Genomic DNA, 15,618 nt, shown 5'->3' on the forward strand with positions numbered 1-15,618 from the left:
GAATTCTCTGGGATGATCGCTGTACCCCTCCCCTCCACCGCGTGACTGGTATCAGGGAAGATCCCTGCAGGCACCAAACTAACCCCCCCCCCGCCGCCGCCCCCCTCCCGCCATGAATTCTCTGGGATGATCACGGTACCCCTCCCGCCACCGCGTGGCTGGTAACAGGGAAGATCCCTGCTAGCCAAACGCGAAAAACTCAGGGCCAATTTCCCATCTGCGCTTGGCTAACTGCAGGGAAGGATTTATTTTCCGCCACAGGCACAGCCCAGTAGGAACGGCCACCTCTGTCCCCTTAATTAAGTTCCCGTATTTCAACCAGGTTACCAGGAGTGATATCACTCTCCTGAGGATTACACAACAAGATAAAGAACGGATGTTGCTTGAATGCCAGCAAACACCGGGACCATACGCTGCCAGGCTTTGTCAGGCAATGATACCAGATTACTTGCTGCAAGCATGGCGTGGTCAAGTGTCCTACCATGGAGGAGGGAATAAGGATGCACTGCCCAGAAACCTTCTGGCAAGGCTTTCGGAGTACCTCCAGGAGAGCTTCATGGAGATGTCCCTGGAGGATTTCCGCTCCATCCCCAGACACGTTAACAGACTTTTCCAGTAGCTGAACTGACCGCGAATGCAAAGTCAGGCAAAGTAATCATTAAAAACCGTTTGCTTTTAAAACAAGTTTTATATTTTAAAAGGTAAACTCACCTGAGGTCCCTTCCATGGGGTCAGAGTCTTGGGTACTGGCTTGGGAGGCTTGGGAGGGTACTTAAGTCAGGGTGAGAAAAAGATCCTGGCTGTTGGGGAGAATGGAGTGCTGTGTGCTCTCTGCAAGCTCATCCTCCTCCTCCTCCTCCTCCTCCTCTACCCCATCGGCAGAATCCTCAGGCGTCGCTGATGAGACTATCCCCGACCCAGAATCCACAAACACAGGTGGGGTAGTGGTGGCAGCCCCCCCTAGAATTGCATGCAGCTCGGCGTAGAAGCGGCATGTCCGCGGCTCTGACCCGGAGCGACCGTTTGCCTCCTTTGTTTTTTGATAGGCTTGTCTGAGCTCCTTGACTTTCACGCGGCACTGATCTGAGTCCCTATTGTGGCCTCTCTCCATCATGCCCTTGGAGATTTTTTCAAAAGTTTTTGCATTTCGTCTTTTAGAACGAAGTTCTGCAAGTACTGAATCCTCTCCCCATACAGCGATCAGATCCAGTACCTCCCTCACGGTCCATGCTGGTTCTCTTTTTCGATTATCAGCCTGCATGGTTACCTGTGCTGATGAGCTATCTGTGGTCACCTGTGCTCTCCACGCTGGGCAAACAGGAAATGGAATTCAAATGTTCGCGGGGCTTTTCCTGTCTACCTGGCCAGTGCATCCGAGTTTAGATTGCTGTCCAGAGCGGTCACAATGATGCACTGTGGGATAGCTCCCGGAGGCCAATACCATCGAATTGCGGCCACACTAACCCTAATTTGAATTGCTAAAATCGATTTTGGCACTACTCCGCTCGTCGGGGTGGAGTACAGAAATCGATTTAAAGGGCCCTTTACATCGAAATAAATAGCGTCGTTGTGTGGACGGTTGCAGGGTTAATTCGAATTAAAGCTGATAAATCCGAATTAAAGTCGTAGTGTAGACCAGGCCTTTAATATATAAGGCAAAACCTCCTCCCTTTTCCCCCTGTCTATCCTTCCTGAGCAAGTTGTAACCATCCACACCAACATTCCAATCATGTGTATTATCCGACCAAGTTTCGGTGATGCCAAAAATGTCATAGTTGTCATTTATTTATTAGCACTTCCAGTTCTTCCTGCTTATTCCCCATACTTCTCGCATTTCTATATAGGCATCTAAGATACTGATTTGATTTTGCCTCCCAGTTTTGCCCTGACCCTCCTTTCCCTCTGCCATTATAGCCCATGCTCCCTCCTATTTCCGACACATCTCCCAGGTCTCCATGTTCCCCACTTAACAAACTGGCTTTCTGTGGTCTCTTCAACTTTCCCCAAAACACACCGGATTCAGGGCCATGAGACAGTTCTGTTTGTTCCTGGCTGACCTTCACCGTTTCACTCCTTTTCCTGGCCCCTGCATTTTGTTCAATGACTTTCCTCTAATTGTCTAAGTCCCTCTGTATCCCATCCCTACCCTCCAGCATATCTACCACTCCTTCCAGTTTAGTGTCATCTGCAAACCTGCTGAGAGTGCAGTCCACATCATCCTCCAGATCATTAATGAAGATATTGAACAAAACCGTCCTCAGGACTAACCCCTGGGACACACTGCTTGATACCAGCTGCCAACTAGACATGGCGCTATTGATCACTACCCGTTGAGCCTGATGATCTAGCCAGCTTTCTATCCACCTTATTGTCCATTCATCCAGCCTATACTTCTTTAACTTGCGGGCAAGAATACTGTCGGAGACCATCCACTGCTTTCCCCTCATCCGCAGAGCCAGTTATCTCATTATAGAAGGCAATTAGGTTAGTCAGGCATGACTTGCCCTTGGTGAATCCATGCTGACTGTTCCTGATCACTTTCTTCTTCTCAAGGTGCTTCAAAACTGATTGCTTGAGAACCTGCTCCATGATTTTTCCAGGGCACTACATTAGCCTTTTTCCAGTCATCCGGGACCTCCCCCACTTGCCATGAGTTTTCAAAGATAAAGGCCAGTGGCTCTGCAATCACATATCCCAACTCCTTTAGCAACCTCGGATGCAGCGCATCCAGCCCCATGGACTTGTGCTCGTCCAGCTTTTCTAAATAGTCCTGAACCACTTCTTTCTCCACAGAGCGCTGGAAACACTTGGAAAACATTTGCAGCTGAGATTCAGGAGAGAGAGTCTGTAGGGAAAGATGCACCCTGGTGCTTTTTCCTCCCCTGTTGCAGTTTCTTTTGTTTCCCTTCCTCCTTGATGACTCTGTTTGTTGCTTAAATGTAAATTAAGCAGAGCACCCATTCCTTTGTTGAGACAGGACTGTTTGCCAACCTTAGGTTAGAGCACCTGTTAACACCATAAAGGAGAATCTTCTCACTTCACGTACAATGTTGCCACATACATATTAGATCAGGGCAATACTGACCGGCAAATTATACATTTACAAATAATACATTGAAAGATTGTACAAAGATTATTACAACAGTGGGTATGGTGTGGGCACAAGGGTACATTCTGTCACACTCCCCTACCTTCCCCCTCTCAGTCCTCTGTTCTCGAGGTGGGGTCTTTGCTCAGCTTCCCTGCTGAGTGGCAGGGAAATCCATAAACCATGGGGGCTTGCATTGTCTCTCTGGCCCCTTTCTTGATGTGGGTCAATTTCAACTAATTCCTTACTGACTCCCTCCTCCACCCAGACAGCCGCCTATGGCTCAGAATGTGTCCTGAGAGCAAACTTGCTCCTATTTTTTCTCCCCACAGGGTAACACTGCAACACATAGGGGAAACTGAAGCACATACACGGGTCATAAATTACTACGAAAAATTCCCACTTTCTCACAGGGACCAATCCCCTGGTTTTGTTGGTTTTTTCCCCCCCCACTGGCTGATCTGACCCAAAGTGGCTCTATTGACCATGGCACTGTCTTCCAGGAGGCTGGGGCTTTCAAATGTGATGAGAAGGCCCAAGCTGAATCCTGGTATGTTATAGGAAATGCATTTCCTGCTGTGGGGCGCTCACACTCAGGGTCATTGGGGCCCCATTGTTCTGGGTGCGGCGTGGACACACAGTGACCAAGACCAGGCTGGCATAGCAGGGGGCTGCAAGTCAGGATTGAGGGGCACTGGTGGAGAAGGGGGGTCAGGCAGCCCCTGCTTTCACTCTGCCCCTGGCCCTGGTGCATTCTGGGTGCATTTGTATTTCCCCGGAGGCCTCTCGACCTCTGCCCAGAGCAAAATTGCCAAGCGGGTGCAGGGATATCACCGCCTCTGGGCTCCAGGACTGTCAGACTCTGTTAATGGTTCATTCACTGCGGAATAAGAGGCTGGAGCGGCCCCTGAAGGAGAGACAGACAGGGACCTCGCAGCTCCACAGACACCCAGGAACCGCTCCTTCCCCTGGCACGGAGTCACCCCAGGTGAGTGGGAGACCCAGCCCTGTACGGACAGCCCTGGCATCACATGGCCTCACAGCAGCCTTCTTCTTTTGGGGTCTCTGGTGAGCAGAGGGGCTGCAGACAGACTGGTGAGTTATTGTAGGGTCTCTGGTGAGCACGGGGGCCATGCACAGACTGGTGAGTTATTGTAGGGTCTCTGGTCTGCACAGAGGCCATCCACAGACTGGTGATTTATTGTAGGGTCTCTGGTGAGTACGGTGAGTACGGGGGCCATGCACAGACTGGTGAGTTACTGGGGAGAATGGGGCTGGGCACATACTGGGGTGTTTTTGTAGCATTTCTGGGGAGCACAGGGGCTGGGCACAGAATGGTGAGTTATTGTAGGGCATAGGGTGAACATGGGGGCCATGCACAGACTGGTGAGTTATTTTAGGGTCTCTGGGGAGCACAGGGGCTGGGCACAGACTGATGAGTTATTGTAGGGTCTAGGGTGAACAAGGGGGTCATGCACAGAAGACTGGTGAATTATTGTGGGGTCTCTGATGAGCGCGGGGGCGGCACACAGACTGGCGAGTTACTGGAGGGTCTCTGGTGAACACGGGGGTCATGCACAGAAGACTGGTGAATTATTCTGGGGTCTCTGATGAGCACATGGGCTGCACTCACTCTGGTGAGTTATTGTGGGGTCTCTGGTGAGCACAGGGACTGGGCACAGACCGGTTAGTTACTGTAAGGTCTCTGGTGAACGCACGGTGGGCTGCGCACAGACGGGTGAGCTATGGTGGGCTCTACACATAGAGTTTGCTATTTTGGCAGGGCTGGGAGCTGGCAGCTTGTCTCTGGGGTTGGGAGACAGTCACAGGGAACTGATGGGTCTCCTGTCCCCGCAGGTGTCCCTCGCAGTGTCCCGCTGGAAGCTGTGAAGGCCCATCCCGGCCAGCGATGCTGATCCTGAGCTGTTCCTCCAAGCTGTGGCTGCTGGAGGGGATGCTACGGCAGGGCCTGCCTGACACGCTGCCGGTGACCAGGACTCGCCCGCCCCCGCAGGGCCGAACCCTCCCACCCTCGGGCTGGGCAGAGAGCAGGGCAAAGTCCCTCATAGACACCTGGGTGATGGGGCACACATTGTACTGCGGTGCAATCCCCTGGGTCGGGGGTACCTGGAAGGCTGGCCCCTCCACCTGGTCAGGGGGTAGCAGTTTGGGGGCAGACCCTTTCTCCAGGTGAGGGGGCAGCAGTTCAGGGGCCACGCAGGCTCTCCTAGATCCACAGGGGATGTGCCGTACCCCAGCTTGTCACCAGGCCCCTGGGGGCAACCCCTGTATTGGGCCAGGGCCCGAGGCTCCACACGGCTCCACAGGGGCAGGCCCGTGACCTCCACCACTGGGCCTTTGACACCAGCCCTCCCATCTCTCTCCATGGCTCCCTGCAGCGAATGCAGCCGAGCCAGACGCCTGCGGGAGGCTTGGACCGGGCCCTGCGGTGTGTGTTGGCAGAGACCCTGGCAGCCTTTGCAAAACACAGTAGCGGTTCATTAGTCACCTGGCTATAGACTCCTCAGGTTAGCACAGGGAATCAAAGGTTAAGCCACAACCCAGCCTGGCCAAGCCTGGGCAATGAGCCAGCCAAGACGTCATGGGCCCCATGGCTGGCTCTGGCTCTGTCCCTTTGTTCTCAGGTCAAGGTGAGCTGGGGGCCTCTCTGCTGCAGAGCCATGAGGGGGAATCTCGCTCGCTCGGTGTGAACGTCCACCCCAGCCTTTGGGGTTTCCATGGTCTCTCCAGATCCTCCTTGCGCGTGTGTAGACTTTATTCCCTTGGTTAATGAGGCTGGTCTCCAGCCGGGCTGTTACATGAGTCACAACCCGTCCCTTCCCTTCACACGCTGCGCAGAGCAGTACAGGACGCAGAGGGAAACTGAGACACACATTTGAATCAGGAAGATACTACAGAAAGCTTCTACTTCATCACACAGGCCCCCTGCCCTGGGTTAGGGGTAGCGGGAGGGCAGGCCCTTCCCCGAGGTTAGAGGTAGCGGTGGAGGAGCCCTCCCCTGGGCCTTCTCCTCACTCACCCCCCTGCCTCCCAAAGTCCAAATCCAGCACCAATGCCTACTGCTCACCCAGCGTAACCGCCAGGACCTGCCCATCCAATCAGAGCACAAGCGGGCTCTGTGCCAGCCAATCTCAGTATGGTCAGGGTTTGCGTAAGCCAATGAACATGTGGGCGGTTCCATGGCAGCCAATCACAGTGTGGGACAGCTGGGTGCTAGCCAATCATGGCTCTGAACACCCCCACCCGCCTGGCTCTGAATTTCCTCCTGGTCCTCACCATGGGTGGCTCTGACCACACCCAGCTAAACCATTGACAAAATGGGCCTTTTATATATTTGTATGAATCCTATGTGTGCCTCAGTTTCCCCTGGCTACCCGGTGCGGGAAGCAAACCGTGAGAGGGAACCAGCTGGCTGTGAGAAGCAGCAAAAATGTGAAGAAATGCAGCAAAGGGTAAGTGGGCAAAGGTCCCAGGGATGCTGGATTCCGCAGGGAGCTGGATACTAAATTGTCCGTTTAAGGAGGAGGAGGGGCTGTAGTCACCAACCTCAATGCGTTAATACTGGGGACTGGGAACTGTTCAAAAAGGCTCCACTGCTTATGTTTGACCTGACACCTGAGGCTTATATGAAAGGGTTTTGGGGTGTGCAAAAGACCCAGGGTGGGACCTAAATGGAAGCCAGCTGCCGACTGGGAGAAGCCCTCCCGACGGCTCGGATCCCAGTACAGACACAGGTCTCGGGGCGGGGGGCTGGTAGTCATGGTTCTCCTGGACATCGGCTCTGACCTCCTGCTGAGACTTTCTGTATCACCTTAAGACAAAATCCAGTCCCTGATCCTGCCCCAGCCAAGGGTTTGAACCCCAGGAGCCAGAGGCTCAGACTGGAGGTGTCAGTGAAAAGGCGAATAGCTCGGCCGGCAGGGAGCAGGGTTTTCCCCCCTTGCCTGTAACACTAAGGAAAGGCTGTTGAGCTCAGGACACCTGTCTGTCTGGAAGTTGACCCCTGTATTTGAGTGGGGCAGGGGAACCGTCCCATCTCCATACGGGAGATGTGAGTCACACGGGCTCCGGCAGAACTTTCCTCAGGCTGTGACCAAGGGAGCCAGCTGGCAGCCTGCTCTCCCTGGGGAAACAGAGTCAGAGCTGAACCTGGTGGGAGCTGAGCCCCCAGCTGGGCATGGGCAGACACGGGCAGGGCATGGCCAAGGTTAAGACCTGGAATTGCAGCCTGCCAGCACGGGGGCTCTAGCCTGGGGTGAGGGCAAGAGGTTAACCCCAGGAGGGGAAATGGATTCCTGGCATAGGGTGAGTTTGATTCGAGCCAGCTGTCAGCATGCTGACCGTGCCTGGTAGGATAGAGATGGGGAAGATTCTGTGGCTTCTATGGATAGCATTTGGGGGTTCAAACTTCACCAGGACGGTCACTGGTTAAAGTTACCCTGCCCAGTGAAGAGATGTAATAAAGTAGGATTTTTCTGTAATATTTTTACAACACTATGCGTGCCTCAGTTTCCCCCTATGTGTTGCATGACTATCCAGTTGCAGGGGTAAGGGGGAGGATTAAGTTTACTCTCAGGGCAGGCGAAGAGACATGGGGTGGGTGTCACCTCCCTGTGAGGGTGGAATAAAGGCTCCTTAAGTAATTGGTTGAACTCAACCCAGATCCCCAAGGGGACCAGAGAGACAAGGCAAGCGCTGCTGACTCCTGGATTTCCCCACCTCTCAGCCGGGAGGCTGAGCAGAGACCCCAGCTCGAGAGCACAGGACTGGGAGGTGGGGGGTGCTGGACAAAGATGGAGGCTCTCACCTGGAGCTGGCCAAGGAGGTCAGACGGAGACAGAGACAGCCTGGAAAGCGTCTTTCACTCCAGCTTGGCTGGGCCCTGGCTGACCGCAATGGACACTGCTTTACCCCCAGTTCTCTCTGCTGACCTAAGGCCGCTCCGTGACTCATAATCCAGCCTGGCTTGACAATGCTGCCGGGTGTCACTGCAAACACAGGCTGGGGTGTCGGAGCCCGCCAAGAGCGTCCAGGTCTCTCCAGGGGTCTGGCTCAGTGGGAGGCACCGGGCAGAGCTCGCGGGGTGGAGCAGGAGGGCTGCAGCCCAGAGGCTCCATCTCAGAGGCGGTGGCCTGCCCTGCAGGAAGAGTGGGGCCCCTGGGGGGTGGCACTTTGAGGGCTGCTCCAAGAGGCAGAGTAAAAGCTGGGGCCCAGCACCGATCCTGGGGATCCGGGACATCCCCGGACTCTGACCCCTGTGTCTTGGCAGGTCTACGGCGCTGTGATGCATGTGAACCGCGGGAACCCGGCTGGCCAGGAGGTGCTGGTGGATTCATGGCCAGAGTTCAAAATGGTCCTGACCCGGCCATGCAGAGAAGTGCGGCCTTTGCTGGGCCCCTCCCATCTGCCCCGCTCCCCTCCCCCGCCTTTCGCCATCACTGCCCCTCTCCCCTCCCCCGCCTTTCGCCATCGCTCCCTCGCTCCCCTCCCCCACCTGAAACCATCACAGCGCAGCTCCCTTCCCCCACCCGATGCCATCACTTCCCCACTCCCCTCCCCGACTTCCTTGCCCCTTTCCCTGCTTGGTGTCATCTCTACCCTCCCTCTTCTGTCTCCCCACAGCCTTTCTCCCCGTCCTGCTGCCCAGACACCCCGTCCCATTCTGCCCTAAGCCCCCTGGCTCTCTTCACGGGGCCCCTTCCCCCCTCCTCAATCTCTTACTTGGGGCTCGCTGTGCCCTGCTCCCCCTATGCTGTCACTGAGGGTCATGGGGGGAGGGGACAGAGGCTGCGCTCAACCCCAGGCAGTGTCCCCCCTGCAGGTGGCGCGGGACCCCAGCGATTATTTCACCAACTTGTACACGGCCTTCTACCGGGACGAGGGCGCATGCCAGGCCCTGCTAGAGAACAGCTGCGCCGTGAACTGGGGCCAGGCCTTCCAGATACACGGTGAGCCCCTCCAGCCCTGCTCCATCCAGCACCAGCCACATGGGGGGCAGGACCGCTCCCCCCCCACAGGCCAATAGCCCCAAGGAGCTCACCTGGGCCCCTAACCCCTATGGACCTCGGCGCCTTCTCCATCCAGACTCGGGATCCTGAATGAGCCAAGCTTGGGAACCCCCGGTTGGGTCATGCCGGCTCACAGTGGCCCTTGGCCCCTCCCTGCTGCTCTCCCCCAGCGGGCTGGGCCCCCTACATCCATGGGCACCTTTCAGGGGCCCCTGCTGACAGCGCACGGCTGTCCCTGCAGGGCTGCAGGACGGGGTATACGAGACCATCAGGGACATCGCCAGGGCCAGGGGGCTTGAGATGGAGACATATCTGTACCGGTTGCTGCTGCACCCAGATCCGCCTGCCATGCCCCAGTACCGGTAGGTGCCCCCCAGATATGGGGTGTGTGAGAGAGAATGGGGCAATGTACACAACCAACCTATGCTAGATGGAGGGGGGAGTGGAGCTGGGGGAAGGGAAGGGCCCCGGGTTGCCAGGCCAGAGGCCTCCATTGCACCCTACATCTGGTGGCAATGAGTTCCCCAGGCGAACGGTGCTGGCAGAGTGAGGGCATCACCACGGCCCCACTCACAGCCTTAGGCCGTGGGCACATGCTGCCAAGGATTTCCCATCTTGCTCCGGGGCAGGGCTGAGTCAGCCCTAGGGCTTTGCCAGGGGACAGGGGCAACCAGGGTGACCAGATGTCCCAATAAAATCAGGACTGTCCCGATTTTGAGGAATTTGTCCCGCGTCCCGACCGAAGCACGGTGTTTTGTTGTTGTTGTTGTTGTTACACTCACCCGTCCAGGTCCCTCATTCGCTGACAGTCTTCGGCGGCATTTCGGCAGTGGGTACTTCTGTCTTTGGAGGCAAGACTAATTACCCTCTGCCGAAATGCCGCCAAAGACCATCAGCGACTGAAGGCCCCTCTGCCAAATTGCCGCCGAAGACCCAGACGGGTGAGTGTAACAGTTAAAACCCCTGCGGCGGTCCCGATATTTTAGTTACAATCTGGTCACCCTATGGGGAAACCAGCCTGTAACCCTTCAGTATCCTGGGTGTCCTTGACCCCAGAGCCGTCCCCTCTGAGGGGAGGGGGGCTCCAAGCACAGAGCCCCCTGGTCCCTCCTTTCCTGTCAGCGGGTAGGTCTCCGGGCAGGGGGTTCGCTGCCCACTGAGCCCTGGTGCTTTCATCTCAGGGAACTGAGCTTAGCCAAGGCCCATTGCAGCGATGACTCTGCTGGGGTTGGACTGGGCCTTGTCAGACAGCCCCTGTGCTGAGTCCGCGGGAGACTGTCGATCCCCTCCCCACAGGGGTCACCTTCCCCCCATGTGCCGGGGCCTGGCTTAATCCCCCCCTTCTCCCCCACACCAAGTCTATAGCCCCTCAGCCTCACCCCCCTTATCCCAGTGCCAGGTCAGTCCCCCTCCAGCCTCCCTTCCCTCCATGGGTTGCACTGTGGGGAGCGTTATGTGGGCTATAGACACCCCAGAATTTGCCATAGCCTCCCCTCCCAGTGCAAAGGCCAAACATTATGCAGCAGTAAGCGTGGCAATGCCATACCACGCCACCCGTCGGTCTCGGCTGCTGCTGGCAGCAGCACTGCCTTCCGATCTGGGTGGCACACCCCTCCCCCACAGGATACATTCCATGCCCCCCCCCAAGTTTGAGATTCGTCAAGATCCCCCTCCCCCTTGCAATTTTCTATCCAGCCCATCTCAGCCTGCTCCTCTCCTATGCCATGTCATACCAGCTCAATTTCTGCTCCCTTGTACCAGATCGAACCCCCCCCAGCTCCCGGCTCACTGCACCCCATCCCCCAAGCTGGCTCAATCTGCCCCTATGCTCACACCTCCCATGTTTGGTCGCTCCCCGCTCCCCTCCCCTCGACTTACCCCTTCCCCTGCCCATGCTGGTTCTATTCCCCCCACTCCGCCACCCTCATGCTGACCCCCTCCCCCTGCCAGGTCAATCCCCTATCTGCTCACCCCACCCTGCCCCGCCTCTCATCCCCCACTGCCCTGTGTTGCAGGCCTGACAAGGGGCTCAGGCTGGCCCCCGTGTCCCCCGCCCACGCCACGCTGCTCAACGACACCTGGAAGTTTGGGGGGAACAGCTGGAGCCTGCGGTACCTGTGCCTCCTGATCCGCCACTTCCCCAACGCCTGCCTGCTGGGCCCTGAGGGGACCCCCATCTCCTGGTGCCTCACCGACCAGCTGGCTGCCCTGACGCACGGTTACACCCTCCCGGAGCATCGCAGCCAGCACCACACGAGGCCCATGGTGGGGATGCTGGTGGCACAGTTGCATGCCCGCGGATTCCCTGTTTACACCCGGGTGCTGACCGACAACAAGCCTTCACTGCACACCCTGCAACGCCTCGGCTTCCACATCCTGCCCGGGGTATTCTACATGCTGGTGGTGATGCCCCGGTTCACCCAGTCCCAGCCAGCCAGTGGCCTGGTGCCATAACTATAAAGAGAAGGGTAATAGCCCTCCTGTGTAAAATACTATAAAATCCCTCCTGGCCAGAGTCTCCAAAATCCTTTTACCTGTAAAGGGTTAAGAAGCTCAGGTAACCTGGCTGACATCTGACCCAAAGAACCAATAAGGGGACAAGATACTTTCATATCTTGGTGGGGCGGGGAAGGCTTTTGTTTGTGCTCTTTGTTTGGGGGGTTGTTTGCTCTTGGGACAGAGAGGGACCAGACATCAATCCAGGCTCTCCAAATCTTTCTGAACAAGTCTCTCATATTTCAAACTTGTAAGTAAACAGCCAGGCAAGGCGTGTTAGTTTAATCTTTGTTTTCTCAACTTGTAAATGTACCTTTTACTAGAGTGTTTATCTCTGTTTGCTGTAACTTTGAACCTAAGGCTAGAGTGGGGTCCTCTGGGCTCTTTAAGTTTGATTACCCTGTAAAGTTATTTTCCATCCTGATTTTACAGAGATGATTTTTACCTTTTTCTTTAATTAAAAGCCTTCTTTTTAAGAACCTGATTGATTTTTCCTTCTTTTTAGATCCAAGGCGGTTGGATCTTGGTCCACCAGGAGTTGGTGGGAGAAAGGAGGGGGATGGTTAATTTCCCCTTGTTTTAGATCCAAGGGGTTTGGATCCGTATTCACCAGGGAATTGGTGAAGAGTCTCTCAAGGCTTCCCAGGGAAGGGAATTAGCACATTGGGAGTGGTGGCAGCGGACCAGATCTAAGCTGCTAGTTAAGCTTAGAACTTTTCATGCAGGCCCCCACATCTGTACCCTAAAGTTCAGAGTGGGGAAGGAGCCTTGACACCTGGACTCGGGCCAGGACCCTGCACCCAGCTCTAGGGAATGGTCACACACCCATAGCATGTAGCACGGGAGGAAGGGAGAGGAGAAGGGGACATGCCCTAGGGCCCTGCGCCCAGCTCTGGGGGACAGCCACGCTCCGCCAGCATGTAGGCCTGGGGGAGGGGAGGAGATGGGGACACAGCCCAGCCATGCCCAGGGAACTACTGCTCTGCCATCCCCAGAAGGGGACACATTCACCAGCCCCCAGGGAGCTCAGCTGTCAGCCCTTGGGAAGCCGGGGCCTGGTGGAGGAGACTAGCTCATGCTCCATTATCCCCTGGAGCAGGCCAGAGGCTCAGTAGGGGGCGCTCTCCCCTGGCAGTCAGTGCTGGCGCCAAAGAGAACAGGGTGAGGGCTCAGCAGGGGGTGCTCTCTGCTCACAGTCCTGCCCCCGTATCCTATGCTGTGGGCTCAGCAGGGGGCGCTCTCCCACTCCCTTCCCCAGGCAGTTTGTTGCTCGGCTGGGGCTGTGGTGGGGGTCCCCTTTCCAGGAGCTGTGCCTGGTCTTGCCAAAGTTTTGGTGCAAGCTCGCTTGGGCTCCAACCATATGTCCCAGCTGTGGCACACCCCTTTCCTCCCCTGTGGTGATAGGGGGCAGGTGCTGGCCTTGCACGGTTGCTCCAGGGCCAGCAGGCAGCTGGAAAGCCAGGCCAGGACTTGTGTTTATGATGGTGCACTACACGAGGGAGGGGAGCGGCCATAGGACCCCATCATAGAGCCCTGCTGGGCCCGAACACAGGGAGGAGCATCCGCTCTTCCCCCTGTCCCCCCCAGAAAGGATGTCCTCGGCCCTGGGCAGGTGACTTGGGACTGACCTGCCCCCTGCCAGCTCCAGTGCACAGGCTGCTCCTCCCAGTGTAGCTGGGCCCAGCTGCAGCCCCACTGAACCATAGGGTTGGGGGGAGGGGACCCCCCACACAAGGCAGACATGGCAGGTTCTCCTCCCCCTTGCTGGTAGGTCAGTAGCAGTGTGGAGAGGGGGTGGGGCACTCCGGCTCCTTGCAGGCCCCAGGGACACCCATCCCCTTCCTCTCAGGGGGTGGGACAAAGAGTGAATTTTCTGTAATAGTTTTGATGCCTGTGTGCCTCAGTTTCCCACTGTACTATTCATGTCTGCCCAGTGGGTGCCAAAGAGTTAAAAAGCCTCTCCTGGGGCAGAGCAGGGACAGGACGGGTAGTGTCACATGGCTGGGGGCAGGAACTGGGCGTTCAGGATCAAAACCAGCCCAGATCAACGGAGGCTCCACACAGAAGAGGAGTCGGCGTTCGGTGGGACTCAGGGGCTCCCGGCTAGGACTGAAAGAGATGGAGATGGGATCCATGCTTGGCTCTTCAGCAGCTTGGCTGGGTGGGGCCCTGGCCTGTGTCTTCACCTTCACTTCTCTCTGCTGCCCAGGGACCTCCCAGGCCGGGTTCCAGGGGCCCAATAAACCGTGGGCTGTGTGGAAAAGGCTTTGGGATGTCACTGCAAACACTGGCTGGGGACACTGGTCCCCAAAGAGCAGCCAGGTCTCTCCAGGGGTCTGGCTCAGTGGGATGTGCCGGGCAGAGCTCGTGGGGTGAAGCAGGGGGGCTGGAGCCGTGTGCTCGGCCCTGGAGGAAGAGAGTCTGGCACGTCACAGGGTTCCTCCAAGGCACGGTTTAAAAGCTGATCCTGGAGAGCCGCAACAGGGAGCAGCGCTGTGGGTCCCAGCCGGTGGCACCAGGCCAGTGTGGTTTGTCTCCTTCACAGCCAGAACCGACAGCAGAGAAGGGCGGGCACATCTGCAGGCAGACCCGGGTAGAGCCAGCCCTGCCCCCAGCCAGGGCACAGTCCTACCAGGGCACAGCGCCCTCCCCACCGGCCAGGCCACCCCCAGCCCCCACCCCCAGCCAGCCACTGCCTTGCCTCATGACTTCGACCCTCAGACCTGTACACAGTCTCCATTTCCCAAGATTGAATCATTATTTAAAAAACTGGATAGAAATCACCACTCTCCCATCATTCAGTGCATCTGGCCCGGCCCCGGGCCCCTCGCCCAGCTCCGGCCTCAGCGGAGCCGCTTCTCCTCCCACACGTGCAGCTTCCCCGCAGTCACCTTCCGGAAAAACAGGCTGTTGTAGGGTTACCATTTGTCCGGATTCCCCCGGACATTTCCGGCTTTTTGAGCTAAAAATAGCGTCCGGGGGGGAATTTGTAAATGTCCGGACTTCCCCCCGCCCATGCAGAGCGCGCGGCTAACAGGGCAGCCGGCCGGATGGTGTCACTTACATGGGGCTCCGACAGCCAGAGAGAGCCCGTCCTGGGAGGCTGCAACCTGTGATTTCGCTCCTGCCAAGCATGACATGGGAGGGGAGGCGCTGCAGGGCCAGGGAGCGCAAGAGGCTGCCAAGTGTCTGGGGAAGAGGGGAGCCACAGGAGCCTGCGCGAGGGGCAGGGGGCGAGCTGCGAGCACAGCCAGGACTAGCTCCACGTCAGGCTGGGAGGGGGGACAGACGGGGCCGGAGCCCAGGATGGCGGCTCTGCCAGCTGCAGCAGGGAGGGGATGATCTGTCCCCCCATCCCACCCTGCCGCCCAGTCGCTAGCCCCAGAGGGGTTTCACCGGGGGTGACTGCGGGTGGGGGATGATTTGTTCCCAGCGCCAGCCCCAGCAGGGCTGCAACTACCCGGGGGGACGGTGCCTCTCCCTGGCGCGGCTCCTTTCCCTTCCCAGACCCGTGTTTGCGCCGATTCCCCGGTCTGACCATGGCCACATGGGGGCTTTTGCCACTTTCACTCACTGCTCCGGCTCTGCTTCCCTGTGTAGACGAGCCCTGGGGGACGGGCTCTAGCCCAAAGCAGGTTCAGCACCCCTCAACTCTGGCTAGCCGTGCTCTCCCTCAAACGGTCCAGTCCCAATTTGAATCTCCCTCAGCTCCCTCCTGTGGCAGTGAGTTCCACAGGCCCCTCACACATTGGCGGAAACTGACTCACGTCAATGGAGGAACTGAGAGGACAATGAGAACCCCAAGGACTGACCAATCAAGATGTAGCGGAAGCACCAGCAGGCTGACCATGTGAACCCAGCATGTGTTTGCTGGGGGAGGACAACGGTCTGAGAGGAGTCAAGAGGGGTGATAAGTCTGTGGCTCATGGAGACACATCAGCTCTGCCCTGGGACTGACAGATGGACACAGCAGCTTGGCTGGGTGGACCCCTCACACCGGGGGGA

General features: G+C 57.2%; 2 protein-coding genes across 7 annotated transcripts in view; one reads left to right on the top strand and one right to left on the bottom strand.

Moving 5' to 3' along the window:
* MTCH2 (mitochondrial carrier 2) overlaps window positions 1-15,618 on the bottom strand; it is a 212,069-nt gene that overhangs the window by 125,349 nt on the left and 71,102 nt on the right. The gene's annotated exons all lie outside the window — the stretch shown is intronic.
* On the top strand, window positions 3,890-12,092 carry LOC112061753 (glycine N-acyltransferase-like protein 3). Of its 4 annotated transcripts, XM_065594521.1 has the most exons (6): window positions 3,890-4,076; window positions 4,946-5,075; window positions 8,379-8,486; window positions 8,931-9,057; window positions 9,359-9,479; window positions 11,133-12,092. In XM_065594521.1, exons 2-6 carry the CDS (start codon window positions 4,998-5,000, stop codon window positions 11,569-11,571), a joined length of 873 nt encoding a protein of 290 aa, XP_065450593.1. In that variant the 5' UTR covers window positions 3,890-4,076; window positions 4,946-4,997; the 3' UTR covers window positions 11,572-12,092. The 4 variants fall into 4 exon arrangements, with proteins under 4 accessions (XP_065450593.1, XP_065450594.1, XP_065450591.1 ...); XM_065594522.1 differs by lacking the exons at window positions 3,890-4,076; window positions 4,946-5,075 and adding an exon at window positions 5,094-5,278; XM_065594519.1 differs by lacking the exons at window positions 3,890-4,076; window positions 4,946-5,075 and adding an exon at window positions 5,287-5,852.

The sequence above is a fragment of the Chrysemys picta genome, chromosome 4 (genome assembly GCF_011386835.1).
Source record: "Chrysemys picta bellii isolate R12L10 chromosome 4, ASM1138683v2, whole genome shotgun sequence".
NCBI lineage: Eukaryota > Metazoa > Chordata > Testudines > Emydidae > Chrysemys > Chrysemys picta.

What these genes read in the sequence shown, in the direction of transcription:
- LOC112061753 (XM_065594519.1), top strand. Translation starts at nt 5,691, where the DNA reads ATGGGCCCCATGGCTGGCTCTGGCTCTGTCCCTTTGTTCTCAGGTCAA. An exon ending in TGACCCGGCCATGCAGAGAA is followed by an intron (nt 8,487 to 8,930) that starts GTGCGGCCTTTG and finishes TCCCCCCTGCAG; the next exon opens with GTGGCGCGGGACCCCAGCGA. An exon ending in CCTGCCATGCCCCAGTACCG is followed by an intron (nt 9,480 to 11,132) that starts GTAGGTGCCCCC and finishes CCTGTGTTGCAG; the next exon opens with GCCTGACAAGGGGCTCAGGC.